The sequence below is a fragment of the Macaca nemestrina genome, chromosome 5, assembly GCF_043159975.1.
Source record: "Macaca nemestrina isolate mMacNem1 chromosome 5, mMacNem.hap1, whole genome shotgun sequence".
Taxonomy (NCBI): domain Eukaryota; kingdom Metazoa; phylum Chordata; class Mammalia; order Primates; family Cercopithecidae; genus Macaca; species Macaca nemestrina.
The window spans coordinates 158,671,159-158,686,352 of record NC_092129.1 but is presented as its reverse complement, the minus strand read 5'-3'; the positions used below and the strand labels follow the sequence as shown (position 1 = coordinate 158,686,352).

The 15,194-nt window shown below is 41.8% G+C and overlaps 2 protein-coding genes across 15 annotated transcripts in view; one reads left to right on the top strand and one right to left on the bottom strand.

Moving 5' to 3' along the window:
• LOC105482551 (capping protein regulator and myosin 1 linker 1) overlaps nt 1-15,194 on the top strand; it is a 341,908-nt gene that overhangs the window by 129,210 nt on the left and 197,504 nt on the right. For all 12 annotated transcript variants that reach the window (XM_011742711.3, XM_071097501.1, XM_071097499.1 and 9 more), the window contains one exon: nt 14,812-14,862. In XM_011742711.3, coding sequence (XP_011741013.2) covers nt 14,812-14,862 — 51 coding nt within the window. The remainder of the gene's footprint in view (nt 1-14,811; nt 14,863-15,194) is intronic.
• The window catches only part of LOC105482555 (cytidine monophosphate-N-acetylneuraminic acid hydroxylase), a 353,903-nt gene that overhangs the window by 309,369 nt on the left and 29,340 nt on the right, over nt 1-15,194 (bottom strand). The gene's annotated exons all lie outside the window — the stretch shown is intronic.

Below are 15,194 nucleotides of genomic sequence, written 5' to 3'. Positions count from 1 at the left end.
TGCCTCATCAGTACCCTGGCCCACCCTTTACTAATTATTTAGTTTTGTGGATTTAACGCTGTAGTCCTATTGGCACAATCGAGGGCAAAATGAAGATCCAGAAAGTCATCGGATACCTGAAATCCTTTATTAAATTGGATTTTACTTACCCTACATCCATTGTTAGAAATGACATTCCCAGATTGTTAGAGCTGCAGAATTCTGGAACGGGAACCCTATCTTTCTGTAATGAATTTGTGAATGAAGAAGTTCTTTGAACACAGTAGGCAAAAGGCTGGGATGTCAGCACTTGACACTTCTATGCCTTTCCTCTACTAGGCTATCTTTTTATTGTTCTATTTCTTTTCCTTTTGGCAGGTGAGTTGGGAATTAGCTAGCAGATCTGTTTTAAGTGGGTAAACTGCAAACAACAGATTTTTAGGTATTTCCCTTATAGGATATGGCTGTTAAACAGGAAGGATGTGTCAATTATGTGGTAGGCAGCAGAATAAAACAGGCAGAACAGAATTATTATCAGATTCACAGACTGTAGCAACTTTTTGCTTCTAAACTCCTGAATTTTCAGAGATGGAAATAGGGTGAGAAAGATCAGCAAAACTTGTTGCATTCATTCACTTAACAGATATGTGAGCGCCTGCTTTGTGCCAGTAGTGGGCACTGAGAAATAGAGCTTTGAATAGGACAGATGTGGTCCCTGCTTCGAGGCACCTTGTGGTCTAATGGGGCTGGTAGATACTAAATATGTAATCCCACTGTTAATTAAAACTGTGATAAGTATTCCTAAGAAAATGTGCACATATGGTGGAAGTATGTAATAGGGAGACCTGGTATAGTCTGGACTTTCTTAGGGAAGTCCTTTACCTGAAGGATGAATAGGCATGATCCAGGTGAAGGTAAAGCAAGAGGGGGAAGGGAGAACACCTAAAGCAGAGGTAGGGCAGGAGCCTTCCTCTTGGGAGAGCAACAGAAGGCCAGTGTGGCTGGGTTGAAGTGAGGCTGGAGGTGGAGGCAGAGGCCAGTGTAGTGGTGCAGAGCCACTGAAGAGCTTAAGCAGAAAAGGGACATAATAATGGTTGGGTTTTTAAAAGATCGTGTTCAGATCCTACACGAGCAGGTGATTTGAGGGGGCAAGAGTGGATCTGTTAGAAGGCTATTACAAGTGGTCCAGGAACAAGATGGTGGTGGCTTGGAATAGTATCATAGTAGTAGAGATGGAGAGAAGTGAATGGATGTAAGAGGTATTTAGGGAGGTAGACTGCATTGAACTTGGAGAATGAGATAGGAAGAGAAGGGGACAATGCTTGGATTTCTGGCTTCAGAAACCATATGGATGACCATCCTTGTTCCTGAGCCAGACCTACCTATTGTGGGAAGAGCAGATTTTGAAAGAAAGATCATGGTTTAGTTGTTGACATGCTGAATTTAAGGGTTGGAGTAACATACAGGTGAAGTTAAATCAATAGATCTGATGATCGAAGGGAGATCTGGGCCATGCATAAAGTTGGGAGTCATCTGGGATGGACTGAAGTCATGAGAGAGAATGAATGGTAGCAGGGAGTGGGGAATGGACATTCGACTAGGAGTAACGAGAGAGACCAGTTGAAAATGTATGGAAATGATAACATCAAGCATGAAGGGTCATGCCCAGTGCTAAGGAGAAATCTGGTTGGAAAATGCATGGATTTAGCAGCCATGAGGTTGGATTTAGCAACCAAGATTGGCACCTCAAGCAGGAGCAATTTCAGTGGAGTTGTGGGGACAGAAGCCAATTTTAAACACTAGATGAATGCATTGGAGGCAGGAATATGAAGACACTGAGTATGGATACCTTTTTTGAGAAGCTGGGCTCAAAGAGTAGAGACAGAGGAGACCTGCAAGAGGTGTGTAGGATCCAGGCATATAGCTCTAGATCTAAACGTCTCTACGTTTCCATATTTAGAGATGGAAGGGAAAGCATATTTAGTTGCTTAAGGTTACTGCGAAGACAGGTGGGATGTAACCCAGAGCCCATGTGAAGGGACGGGCATTTATCTCCAGCATTCAGAAGGAGAGGAAGAGGAGGGGGTGGATACAGCTGCAGGTGCAGGCAGATGTGGATGTTTGGAGTGGGATGGTAAGTGATACGCTTCTGAAAATTTCTGTTTTCTCTGTGAAGTAGGAGGGAAAGTCATCTTCCCAGATGAAGGGAGTGGAATCAGCTTGCTGGGTAAGATCAGTTCTCCAGCTGTGCTTGGCAGCTACCACTGCAAGCATGGAATAGGCCACTAGGTAAGTTCAGCCAAGCTTGAGGTTTTACTCTGTAGGAATAATAAAAGGACAAGCAACACGAAGGCTAAGGACATTAACACATGGAGGAATGGTTTCAGTGGCGTTTCAGTGGAATGAAGATAGGTTAATGCTGATGGAGAATGACCTGGCAGTGTCAGGGGGCAATAAACAGGGTAGTGGGAGTACCTGAATAGGGAACTAGCTATGAGTGCTTCTCCAGCTGTAATGCTAATGTGAATCACCTGGGGATTTTAGTAAAATGCAGATTCTGATTCAGCAGGTCTGGGCTGAGGCCTCAGATTCTGCATTTCTGACAAGTTCCTGTCATGCCAGCCTCTCCCGCCCGTGGATCACACTTTGAGGAGCAATTAAAGGGTTGTGAAGGCCAGGTGTAGTTGTGCATACCTGTAATCCAAACACTTTGTGAGGCCTAGGTGAGAGGATCACTTGAACTGAGGAGTTTGAGACCAGCCTGGGCAACGTAGACGTCATCTCTACAAAAATTTTAAAAATTACCTGGGTGTGGTGGCTCGTGCCTGTAGTAGCTACTTGAAAAGCTGAGGCAGGAGGATCACCTGAGCCTGGGAGGTCGAGGCTGCAGTGAGCCGCGATTGCACCACAGTGCAGCCTGGGTGAAAGGGTAAGATCCCACTGTCTCTTTAAAAAAAAAAAAAAAAAAAGATTTCGGGCAGAGACTGGGATGCCTGAATTATAAATCCTTTGAAATGGCATAATCTCAAGCGATAACTCACATGGCCCAGGGTATGACAGAGTGAACAAGAAGGCCTAAGAATTAAAAGGCTTCCTGATCATCATCTTTAGGGATTAATGATGACTTGCACTGATTATCGCCAACACTTTTCTAAGCACCTTGCGTGTATTACCTTCTTTAATCCTTATGACAGCCTCCAGTGAGGTATATTGTGATCCCATATTCTACACATGAGGAAAGTAAGGCACACAGAGGTCTTTCTCAAAATCATGCCTGCTTGTACGTAGTGGGGCCAGAATTCAAACTGGGGTGGTACAGTTTCAAAGCCTAGTGCTCTGTGTGATTGGATGCCGTATTGTCCTCGGATGAGAGAAGTTGGGGCTGTATAGAAAGTGTGAGGTGGGAGGATCATTTGATCCTAGGAGTTGAGACCAGTCTGGGCAATATAGTGAGACCCTGTCTCTACATAAAATAGAAAAAGAAAAAAAAAAAAGGATTGTGAGCCAGATATTAGCATCACCTGTGAATGAAGTTCAGCATGTCTAGGAGAGTGCTAGGCCCAGTACTACTAGGCTTTTTACATGTTATCCCATTTAATCCCCACAACTGTCCAACAGAGTCTATTTCATACCCATTCTACAGGTAAGAAAAATAAAATTTAGCAGGTTAGGTAGTTGATAAATGGAGGAGTTGATAATTTGATCTAAATTGGTCTGGATTAAAAGCCCATTCTTCCTTTATACCGAAGTTTATCCCATCACCATATAGAAATGGAAAGTCTCTTCTAATTCTTAAATAGGTTATAGTTACCATGGGAGTAATCTCCCCCTTGCACTGACTCAAGCCACATACTGAAGATGATGTGTTATGAACAAGATGGAGACCAGGCTTCTGGGCTCGGCTCTGTTTCTAACTAGTAAATTTGCACACTATCTCTGTAGGTCTCATACCTTTGTCCCTGTAGATCATTATCAGAGCTATATTTTATAAGTTTAAGGACAATTATTACGGCTCTTTTTATATTAGTATCTACTGTATGCTCAGCGCTTGATAGGTTATCTCTAGTACTTACACTAGGATACAGATTGTCACCAATTTAGAAGTGAAAAAGCTGAGGCCTGGAGATTGCAAGCAACATGCCTAATACCTCTCAGTCCACAAAATGGCAAAGCTGAGATTTCTCCCGAAGTGTGTCTGACTCTAAAGCTCATGTTCTTGCCATCTTACCAGCTGCCTCATCCTTTTCTATAGCTTCATGGTGGATCCTGCTTACAGGTGCATATGGTACCATATGCTGGTATTTATCAAACTTTCAAAACCTGAATCCAGAGTGAGGCATGCATTTTATATTGATTTCGAGAAGTGTGCACACACACGTTTGCATGTGAGTACCATGTACATACTGACATCACTCAAACAAGTTTTATGAAATAATGCTTTTGTTTTCTGCTTGCTGTGCCTTGGCTTTCTTTTCCTTTTCACTTCAGTTTAGTCAGTTTGCATTAATATGCTCGTTAAACTCTAATGAGTTGATTTAACCATCCACCGATGGGTTGTAGCCCTCAGTTTGAAAAGCACTGCTGCAAATTATATGCCTACCTTAATTTCTTGATATGATTACCCCAAATCTTCCATTCTCCTTCTCTCCTTATTTTTTAATCTCTGAATTTAATGAAGACTATCTCTTTGATTATATATGTAATGGTGTTAAATCTAAATCAACCCTCCCGCCGCCATATGGCAACGACCTTTCTACCAAGTGGGAAACTATTTTATTACTTTGTTCTGAGAGAAGGAAAGAAAATATGTATTTTTTTCATTTGATGAAAATGCTAATATAACAAAGGAGGAAGAAAGAAGTGACATTTGTGTTTCCTTGGCTTGAGAAGATGAGAATGTAAGGCCAGGAAACACAGAGAAGTTGAAACGTAGGCTGGGGAGGGACTGCGGCAATAGACTTACAGTAAAGGAAAAGTGAAACTGATTTCTTATTCCAACTCTGCCATTTAGCATTTATTGGACTCTCATGTGCCAGGTACTTGTATTTTGCATATATTCTCTCAGGTGAGGAGACAGAGGTATGGAAGGCCAAGTTACCTGCCCAAGATTGCATGGCTGGTAGTGAGTGGTCTAGCAGGAATTCAGACCCAGACTTCTGGAGCCAGTGCTCACTGTCACTAGGCCATAGCTGCCACTTGTCTCCACTTTCGAGTAATTCCATGTGGTCTTTATTGGGTGCCAGGCCCAGGACAGGGGACTTTTGCCCCCTAGGTTTTGAATCTTGGGAGGGATCGTGCTAGAGAGTGAAAGATTAGAGTCAATTCATTCCACAAGGGCAGCCAGAGGAACTCCTTATTAGTCCCTGCTTCTCCCATCTTTAGAGTTCATTTGGTTTCTGTCTCTATTGAGTTCTGGTTGTTCTTTTGATTACAAGAACTACTCCATTTCCTTTAAGTAAATTTATTTATTCTTAAAATTCTGTTGCTTGAAACTAAGAATGAGCCCTAATAGGCACAGAGGAATAATTTAACTCTTCCTGTTTCCTCATCTGTAAAATAAAGGAAAAGGGCACACATATTCCCTGATCCCTCTTAACTCTCTCATCTTTAGCTAGAATTGGGTTCTAGTGATTCTCAAATGGATGTGTTTTAAAAGAGGCTGGCTGGCCCTGTGTTGGAGAAGCAGAAGTTTTAGTAATTAATTAGGTTAATATGAACTTTATAGTTATATTTTTTCTGTATTCCCTGAATAACTGTGACTCTATTATTTGTGAATTTATTTAAAACATAAAAATGACAGTGATGACTAGATGAGGTCTCTTAGCGCACATGCCCTATGCAGACCTGTGAGTCCCCTGCTCTCTGCTCACTCAATAGTTGAAGGCCTGGGTAGGAATTCTGCCACATGTGAGTTCTTAGCATAAAATCCTTATGGACCCTGTGGGCCTGGAGCTGGGTATTTCATTCATCTTCACACTTGTTCTCATGCTAAGAATTATCATCCTGCCACCACTTAAAGATGCCCATTCATGTTTGTGTGTCACTGCTAAAGTGCTGTCATTAAAGAAGATGTGTCATTACTCTGACTTTAAAACACATTGTTCTAACAGAATCACTATGGGAGATTCCAGACTTCTGTATCAGCTGGTGCTTTGAAAAGAGGATCTGATCTGTACTGGCCCCTGTGTTCACCGGTGGGGGAACATTAGACATGTTTGTTTCTTTTATGCTTTGATAACACCTTACAACTTGTAATAGTGGGACTTTGGAAAGACTGAAGTGATTGTGTCTGGCATGCTGTATGTAAACATTCCATTTCTACATAATGTGAAAAGGAATGAATTAGGTGAAAAGAAATGGATTTGCACAGGTGTTAGAGTACATAGATTTCCTCCGAAACTAGACATCAGAATAGAAAACTGAACTCAGTGACTTCTTGCCCTGCTATTGAAGGAGCACCTGTTGGTCCAGGGAGCAGAGACCTAAGGGGGAATTAATTCCTCTCAGCAAATATTTACTGGGGGCTTGTCATTCCTAGAAGTCCACCCAAAAAGAGTGGGGCTAGAGGAGAATCCCAGAGAGGGTGTAAGTCATGGGCTCAAGTGTAGGGAGGTGACTTCGAGACCTGTTTCAACCAAACCTCTTATTTTAAATTTGGGTGAAGTAAGGTCTACAGAGATTGTAACTTGTTCATGGTTAGGCCACTTGGCTAACTTGAGGCCAGACTCAGGCTAAATCTCAATAACTCTCTTCTTGGTTTAATACCATTATGGACATAAAATTTTATTATGATATTAAAATATAAATAACAATAACAGACACCATGTAGCACTTCTTATGTGCCAGCACTCTTCTGAGCACTTTAGGTATATTAACTCATTTAACCCTCATCATTCCATGAAGTGGAAATATTTCTCTCATTTTTAGAGAAGAGGGCCTGTTGCAGTGGCTTGATGGCCGATTCCTATAATCCCAGTCCTTTGGGAGGCCGAGCTGGGAGGATGCTTGAGGCTATGAGTTTGGGACCAGCCTGGGAAACATAGCAATACCCCATCTCTGTAAAAAATTAAAAATTAGCTGGGCATGGTGCCACATGCTTGTAGTCCCAGCTACTCAGGAGCCTGAGGCCAGAGGATTATTTAAGCCCAGGAAGTTGAGGCTGCAGTGAGCTATGATCATTCCATTGCACTGTAGGTGACAGAGTGAGACCCTGTATCTTAAAGAAAAAAGGAGGAAATTGAGGCACAGAAAAGGTTTAGTAATTTGCTCTAAATTTACTAAAAAGGTTTAGTAAATTTAGTAGTAATTAAATATACTACATTAAATTTAGTATATTTAATATATACATGGCTTGGTTTCAAATGCAGGCAGTCAAATTCTACAGTTTGTTCTCTAAACCACTAGACCAAGGGTCGGCAACCATATCTTGGGCTTTATGAGCCATAAAACTCTGCGGGGGGTAGTGGGAAGAGGCTGGGTTTGGCTTATAAGCTGTAGTTTGCAAACCCTACACTAGACTGTATAGCCTCACTGGGGCACAACCATTAATATCAGTGTATCCCACAGCTGCCCATGAAGAGTGAAACTCTAATTTTAAAAAGGATTGGAGGTCAGGAATTACATTAAAATGTTGTACTTTTTTGGTGTTCCTTTTGGGTGAAGCGTCCTCCTGCCAGAAAGGATGGCGTTCATCATAGCTGAGTATTGTGTTGGGAGGCTCAGAGCCAGGGGAGTGGTTTTATTCTCCTTCAGTTTTCTGGGTGACCTTGCATAAGTCCGTTATCATCTGCCACTTATAACTCTCTGCAGTGGTGATAATGAGCCTCACCACCTGCCCTTCTCCCTCACCTAGGTATATGTCTTGGATTAATGAGGTTTTATCTGTAATGTACTTAGAGCTGGGAGTTTGGAAGGGAAAAGTATTAAGAAGGGGAATGACGGCATTCATCATTTAGTTTGCTTGCAAATTAGAGAGTGCTTCAGGGGTGTAAGACCGTTTGTTGAATGTTTGGCACGTAGAGTCCAATTTTAAAGGAAAGACACTCCTGGTAATCTGCATGAGAGAATATGGATTTAGAGAGCATGAATGTGTGGATTGCCTGTGCTGCAGCAGGCTTTAGGCAATGGAGTTATTTAAGATGGTATTTATTTATTTCAGTTTCTAATAAGTGTGCAATAAGCAGATTCCATAGTTGACCTCTATGTCATCTCCATAAGAAAACGTAGACTTCTCTGCTAAACTGTGAGTCTTAACAGTAAGGAGGACTTTTATAAATGTTTCTAAGTGAAATTACAAAGTTAACAGTTGAACCAAGAAGTCTCAGAGGAAACTGGCTGCTGCTTGCATTTCAATGAAAGGCAGAGGAAATTCATTACAGAGGTTGAAAATGTGGTTTGCATGTTAAGGCTGTAGTGGAAAAATGGGCCTTCCCAGGGGAGGTGGGAGGGAAGTTGTAGCTTACCCTTTGTGGTGAAGGTTCCTTGGCTAAGCACACATACTCCATCTGATGCACCCTAATTTTTTTTTTTAACTTTGCAAGAAAATTCTTCTCCTTCAAGGCCAAAGACGTGCATTGAACAGAAAATTTCAGCCTAGGAGAAGTTTCAGTATCTTTGTATTTTTTGTTTGTTTTGTTCTCTTGACAAAAACAATTATTTAAAAATTCAGTAGGGTGAAACAACTTAATCGTACTTTGCAAAACTAAATCTAAGATGCTATTAGTTAAGTTATAAGAAGAGCTGGTATTTAGCAAAGACATGTTAGAGTCTGGGGTAGGGTAAAGCCCTACCCAGATAAAGTCTGCATTTGTATCTTATTTAATCCACACAACAGTAACAGTCTGCAGAGGAATATTCTTGTTTGAGCACCTCTTGTATGAGGCACCTCAGTTTGCTCATCTGTAATTCTGTAATCTCTGACTCTCTAGAGATCAACAAAAATCTATTAGGTTTAAGTGGTAGAGCCAGAATCTGAATATAAGTCTTTCTGATTCCAAAATTCAAGCTAGTAGATTGACCAACAGTCCCAGTTTCCTGGGATGCGGGATTCTCAGCCCTGAAACTGGAAACGTCTTGTACAAACAGAGAATTGGTTACCCTATAAGCAGGATGCCTCCCATCCCAAGCGCTGAAGAAGTACTCATTTTCAGGAAACACTTTTTGGTAAGTCACAGATGATGTGTCCTATTCGACTTCCCCGACCCTGCTAGAAACCATGTGTGTGCACTATAAATCCTCTGAAGCTTTAAATCCTAGGGCAATTTTGGAGCCAAACAGAGAGCCTGGGAGACTGAGTTCACTGGGATTTCTAGTATGAATGCAGCCCCATTAATTGGCTCAGTTTGTGTTGATAAAACAAGAGTCACAATCTGGCTTGTAACAGTAGTATTTGTAATTTTCACTCTTGCTTTAAAATATTGCTGCCCTGTTGTACCCACAAGTGGGTACAGTCTTAGGAAAACTTGGAAGATTTCATCTATTCCAACCCCTATCCCCTTCCACATTTTCTGTGAACTCTTTGTGCCTCTGGAGGCTTTCACTGACCACCAGAAACGGGGACCATGCTGCACAAAGCTTTTGTGGCTTATCAGTCTTCCTTCAAAGCTTGGGCTCCCTTATGGATGTGTTTCTTTTCAGACAAATTATTTTGATCTGTATCCAACTTCTGAAGGACACTGTGTACTTCCACTGCCTGTAAAATACTTTTAAAGAAAGGGAGTTGACACAGAGGGTCACAGATCATGAACCCTATTATTACAAAATTAATCTTTACTCAAAAGATGAATCCATATGAACATTCTGATTTCTTTTTTCTCCTTTTTTTTTTTTCCTTTTTCTTATTTTCTTTTTTATTTGTAGAGATGTAGAGATCGGGTCTTGCTCTGTCACCCAGGCTGGGGTGCAGTGGTGCCACCATAGCTCACTGTAACCTCGAACTCTTGGGCTTAAGAGATCCTCCCACCCCAGCCTCCTGAGTAGTTGGGACTACAGGTGTGAGTCACCACACCCAGCTCTCCTCTTGTTTTAAATATTATGACCCTAGTTCATACCCTGTCAGTGGCCTCTAGAAACTTCCTATGGTGACTGTTCTGGAAAGGGCAGGTCAAGAGAAGACAAGCAGGTCACCTGACTCCATCCCTTCCCCACTCCCCATCCCCCATCCCCACTGCCCCACTGGTGGTGGGAGAGTTATTTCCTAAAGTACAACAATTGTCAAAGAGTGGAATGGCCGGCTGGTTCCTTGTGCTAGTGATTGCTGTTGTATTTCAGTTGTTTGGGTGCATGTTTGAGATTAGTTTTTAAGACTTATTAATTAGATTCACACAGGGGACCTTGTAATCACTTAATTACCAATGTGCTTATTGTGTAATGATGTCAAAAGGTATCTGTTTTTGGTTCATACTTTGTTCACATTTTTCTGTAACTGTGTTACAAATGGAAATACTTTTCCAGAATGCGATGTTTCTTCTGTGATTGGTGTCTATTGTCTTGCAAAAGGCATAAATAAAATAGCAAGTTCTCAAGTGATTCTCATGGAGAAAGGGCTGGGGAATGGAGGGCAGAATGAAGGCAGGGGAGGAGGGCTCCAGAAGAGAGAAAGGAGATGGAGCAAGATAGGGTGGGGTGTGGGGGACACTGGCAGCAGTAGCAAAGAGAGGGGTCAAAGGAGGAGTGGGGAGCCAGTGAGGAGAGGCACAGATAGACTGAGAGATACATATGTAGAATCATATAGACAGATACAGAACAGAGATTAGAGAGAAATTCAGAGAGATAGACACTAACAGATGATAGGAGTGCATAGAAAGAGACAGAGGGAGACACCAGACCAGTAGGGATTGATCCTTTTCCTTATGATATCCAAACATCTCTCATTGTACTGCTAGTCATTTTACATGTTTGCTTCTTTCTGGCTTTAAAGCTGCATGACTCGTCTGTGTTTCCATGTGTGTGGACTATTGAGGAATCTGTTTTTTGGAAAGGTGAGATTTGACAGCCAGTATAAGTCATTAGGAACACCGTCTCTGGAGCCAGACCATCCAGGCTCGAATCCCAACTGCCACCTACTTGCTGGGTGACCTGCACAAATTACATAATCCCTATGTGCCTCTGTTTCTTCAGTAGGGATTATAATAGTGTTTTCCTTATAGGGTGCTGTGAGGATTAAATGTGGTAACATATGCAAACCTATTAGAACAGTGTACTCAACAGGTACTGGCAATTATTACTATGTTTGTGAAAGGATCCTGGATTCCTTTGAAGGAAAGTTCACAGAGTTAAATATATTTTTATGAATACTGAAGAGGCTACAAGTTCCTATCTGTGGCTTTTGGCCTTGAACCTTATTGCTCATGTTAGGTGAGAGTGGAGAGTTAATAGACTGAGAGTGAGGAGTTGCAGCTTCTAGTTCCAGCTCTGCCACTGACTAGCTGTGAGATGATGAGTTTCTCTGGACCTGCTGTCAGATTATACACAAACTCAGGGAATTTTAGGTCTTTAACCACGTGATATTGGGACCTTTCTGGCATGCGAGTTTTAGGATTTGTCTGTTATTTCACCTCTAAGCAGAGGTTTTGTGGACCTAAGCTTTTTGGAAAGATTGGGGATTGATCATACCAGTACTCCTGGGAGAGAGAAATGTGTGTGCTGCTTTGTAAATAATAAAAAGGGAGAAATGGTGAGAATAGGGGACTGGCTTCCTATAGCCATGCTTATGATCATGGCTGTCAGCATTATTATCTTATTTCTTTTCTTTTCCACTATGGGGGAGGAGCAGTATTTGAAAGAGGGGTCATATCCTGGTACTAAAGTGGAGTAGAAGGTGCTAGATGCACTGTGGAGCTTAGTTCAGGGAAGGTGAAGATTTCATCCTTTGAGATGAGTTCTAATCTCGTATTCCACTCCCTAGACCTAGGCAAATGGCAGTGCAAGCTAAGCCTCTCTCTAGTGCCTTTTATCTCCCTTTCCAAATTCCTCTTTATTACTACCATGCTTCTTTTGATTATCTGATGCCTGTTATCCAACCCTGTGTGTCTCATGCAACAAAATGCTCTCTTGCCCTTTTGCAAAAGGCCTGCAAACTCTTAATTCCCTGAGTACTGCTGTATTAGCCAAAGATTAACTAGTGCTGATGACAGAACAGTTCAGTTCTCCAGGGCATACTTGGATTTAAAAAGAGCATTTTAAAAACTGTTGGAATGTTGAAAAAGGTACTCCTTCAAGCTGAGAGCTTTGTGGATCTCTCCCAGTCATGGCTGCCCTGGGCTATCCCTTCCTGCCTTCACTGTAACTGATCTTCCAGGGGCTAGAGCATGAGGAAGCAGGATTGAGTAGTAACATGTAAATATAGCCTGGTGGTTAAGAACATCGGTTCTGGTGTTAACAAAGCTGTAAGATTTAAATTATACTCTTCTTAAGAACCTTTTGAACTCTGATGCTTTTATAAACGATTTCTGCTCTAATTGAATGACCTTGAAGTGAGTTCATCACTGAGTCTCAGTTTACTCATTTGTAAAATGGGAATAATGACATCAAATGTATTTGTTGTGAGGATTAAAGTGTGCCACTCTCCTCAATGATATTCACCTATTCATGGCACATAGGAAATGCTTGATAAAGAGTAGCAACGACTCAGGGACAGCTTTATGGCTTGCAATCTGTGCAGTTGCACAGGACACGTCTGCCAGCGTCTAGAGCACAAGGAGGCACGATTGAGTAGTAATATATAGATATAGTGTGGTGGTTAAGGACACAGGCTTTGGTGTTAACAGGTAAATGCAGCCAGAAAGTGGCAGAGCCAGAATCTGAATGTAAGTCTTTCTGATTCCAAAATTCAAGCTAGTAGCTTGACCAACAGTCCCAGTTTCCCGGGATGCAAGATTCTCAGCCCTGAAACTGGAAACATCTTGTGCAAACAGAAAGAGCTGGACACCCTACAAACAGGATGCGTTCCATCCCAAGCATGTGAATTCTGTTTCTCCCCTAATTATATGACCTTGAAGTGAGTTCATCATTTCCCTGCATTGGGTTAATGCCTTATTGTTATCGTCTTGAAATTCTTAATCATATTTGAACAATGTCCCTACAGATGATGTAGCCAGTCTTGCTACTACCGGGCTACACTTGACCTCCACACACTCATCCTGGCCATACTTCTTCCCTGTCCCTCTCCTTTCTACTGCCTGGTGCTTTGTCCCATTTCCTTGCCCCCAGGGCCTTAGGAGGGTATAAAAAAAAAAAAAAAAGGATAACTTCCTCAGGGAAAAGCTATGATTTGGCTCACAGCATATGGAATATTCAAAGATAGACATCATCTGTTACCCACACTTTTATGAGACTGACACACTGCCTGTAGCACTGAGAAGGCACTTGTTGCCTGCACTTTTAGAAGTCATTTATTAATGGCTTCCTAGGGCATGCCAACTCTAAAATCAAGCTGCAAAAATGATACCAGGTAAAAATTGATCCTGTGAATGACTGTGACGGTGGCATTTGGGTGAAAGGTCTTGAAATGGGCTCTGTCTTTTCCCTCAACTTTCCCCACCTGCTCTTATTACACTCTGCCAGCTAGTGTCAGATTACTTCTCATCTGTCTCGTAAATAGTTCTGACTTGAATTATCCCCTACTGTGATGACATACGATTATTCAAAGAAAGATTTTATAGAAAATGCACTGTTTCTGTTCAGAGTTGGGAGACTAGGGAAAGGCATAAAGCACGCCACAGGGGCACAGCCTTGATTCATTTTCTGTGCTCAGCTTAGCCGTTCCAGCCCGGGGTTGTGTCTGGGTAAAGCTGTTTGACTTTGGATAAGTCCTTTAACAACCTGAGGTCCCAGTGTTCTTGACTTTCTACAGTTTTGTTCTAATCTAGCATTCTTAAAGTAGCACATAAGCATAACTTGCTAAATAAGCACCACTTGCTAAATACAGGCTTAGTGACAAGGAAGTTATTTGGAAAATGAAAAAAGGGCAATTCTCCCATCAGGGCTTGAGAAGCCTTGGAGTTTTCTTTCTTTATTGAAAAGACTCATGAGGCCTGCCCAAATCTCCAAGTTGCAGAATGGAAAGTTTTGCAGTAAGCTTCATGGATGTGGGATCCTGGCTCAAAATCTGAACTCCTAGCTCAGCCCCTTTGTATTCATGAGGTCCTCTGCTAAGTAAAGGAACCTATAGGCATATGGGACCCCACAGGCTGTATGTATGTTCTTAGCTGAGCATCAAAAAGGAAACTTCCATAAATGTTCTAAGACTGAGAGAGACACAGCTGAGAAGCAAAGTTAGGGATGATTTTTTGGAAGCTTAGCCTGATTTCGCTCTGTGCATTATATAATATGTATATATATATATATATATATATATATACATGCCTGATTTTGCTCTGTTAGCTGGAGTACAAAGAATGGAAAGCAAGAGGGCAAATGTGGGTGGTGGTTGTAATTTGAGAAGTGCAAATGAGTACTTAGTTGTTGTTTTTTTTCCATTAAGTTTACTGTTGATATAGTGAGACTTGTGATTATATATCTGCATTTTAGTATCACAGAGACCTGTTTTACTTAATCTGAATAATCTGTTGGGTTTTTGGGCTGCTGACAGGCTTCTCATCTTGAGATTTCACCTGTGATTTGTTCTAAAAGAACTTTGATACAGGAACTCTTTAAGTTAAAACTAACTCTATGAGACCAAGAAGCTGTCCCAGGTCTTAATTCTTCTTACATGACAGGAGCCAAGCCACATGGCCTTCTGAGGCTTCAGTATCATTAAAGTCCCGTGGAAACACCAAAGCCCACTGGGCCCACTTTTTGGCACATACTGATGCTGCTGCTTCTGTCTTACAGGTGCTTACATCATGCCGAGCCTTCCTTGTAACAGCGCGAATCCCCACCAAGGTAGGTGTTCATGAAGTCCTTCCTTCAACACTCACACTCACTCAGTGCAGACTCACACATGCACACTCATGCATAGTCACTCATGCATTCTTAAACATGTGTGCACACATACACACTCACATACTGCAACACAACACACACACACCTCACTTACATAGACTTTTGATTTAAGCTGTGTTCAGATTTCTCTTAGCACATTCTAATTTTCCTTCCTTCTTCCCAGAAGCACCTAAAGGCTGTAATGACAAACATCTTTTTTACTCCTTTGTTCCCTCTCTTTGTGTAAAGGCATCCCAAGAAAATCAGTGAAGGATTTTGTGCTGTATGTCCCT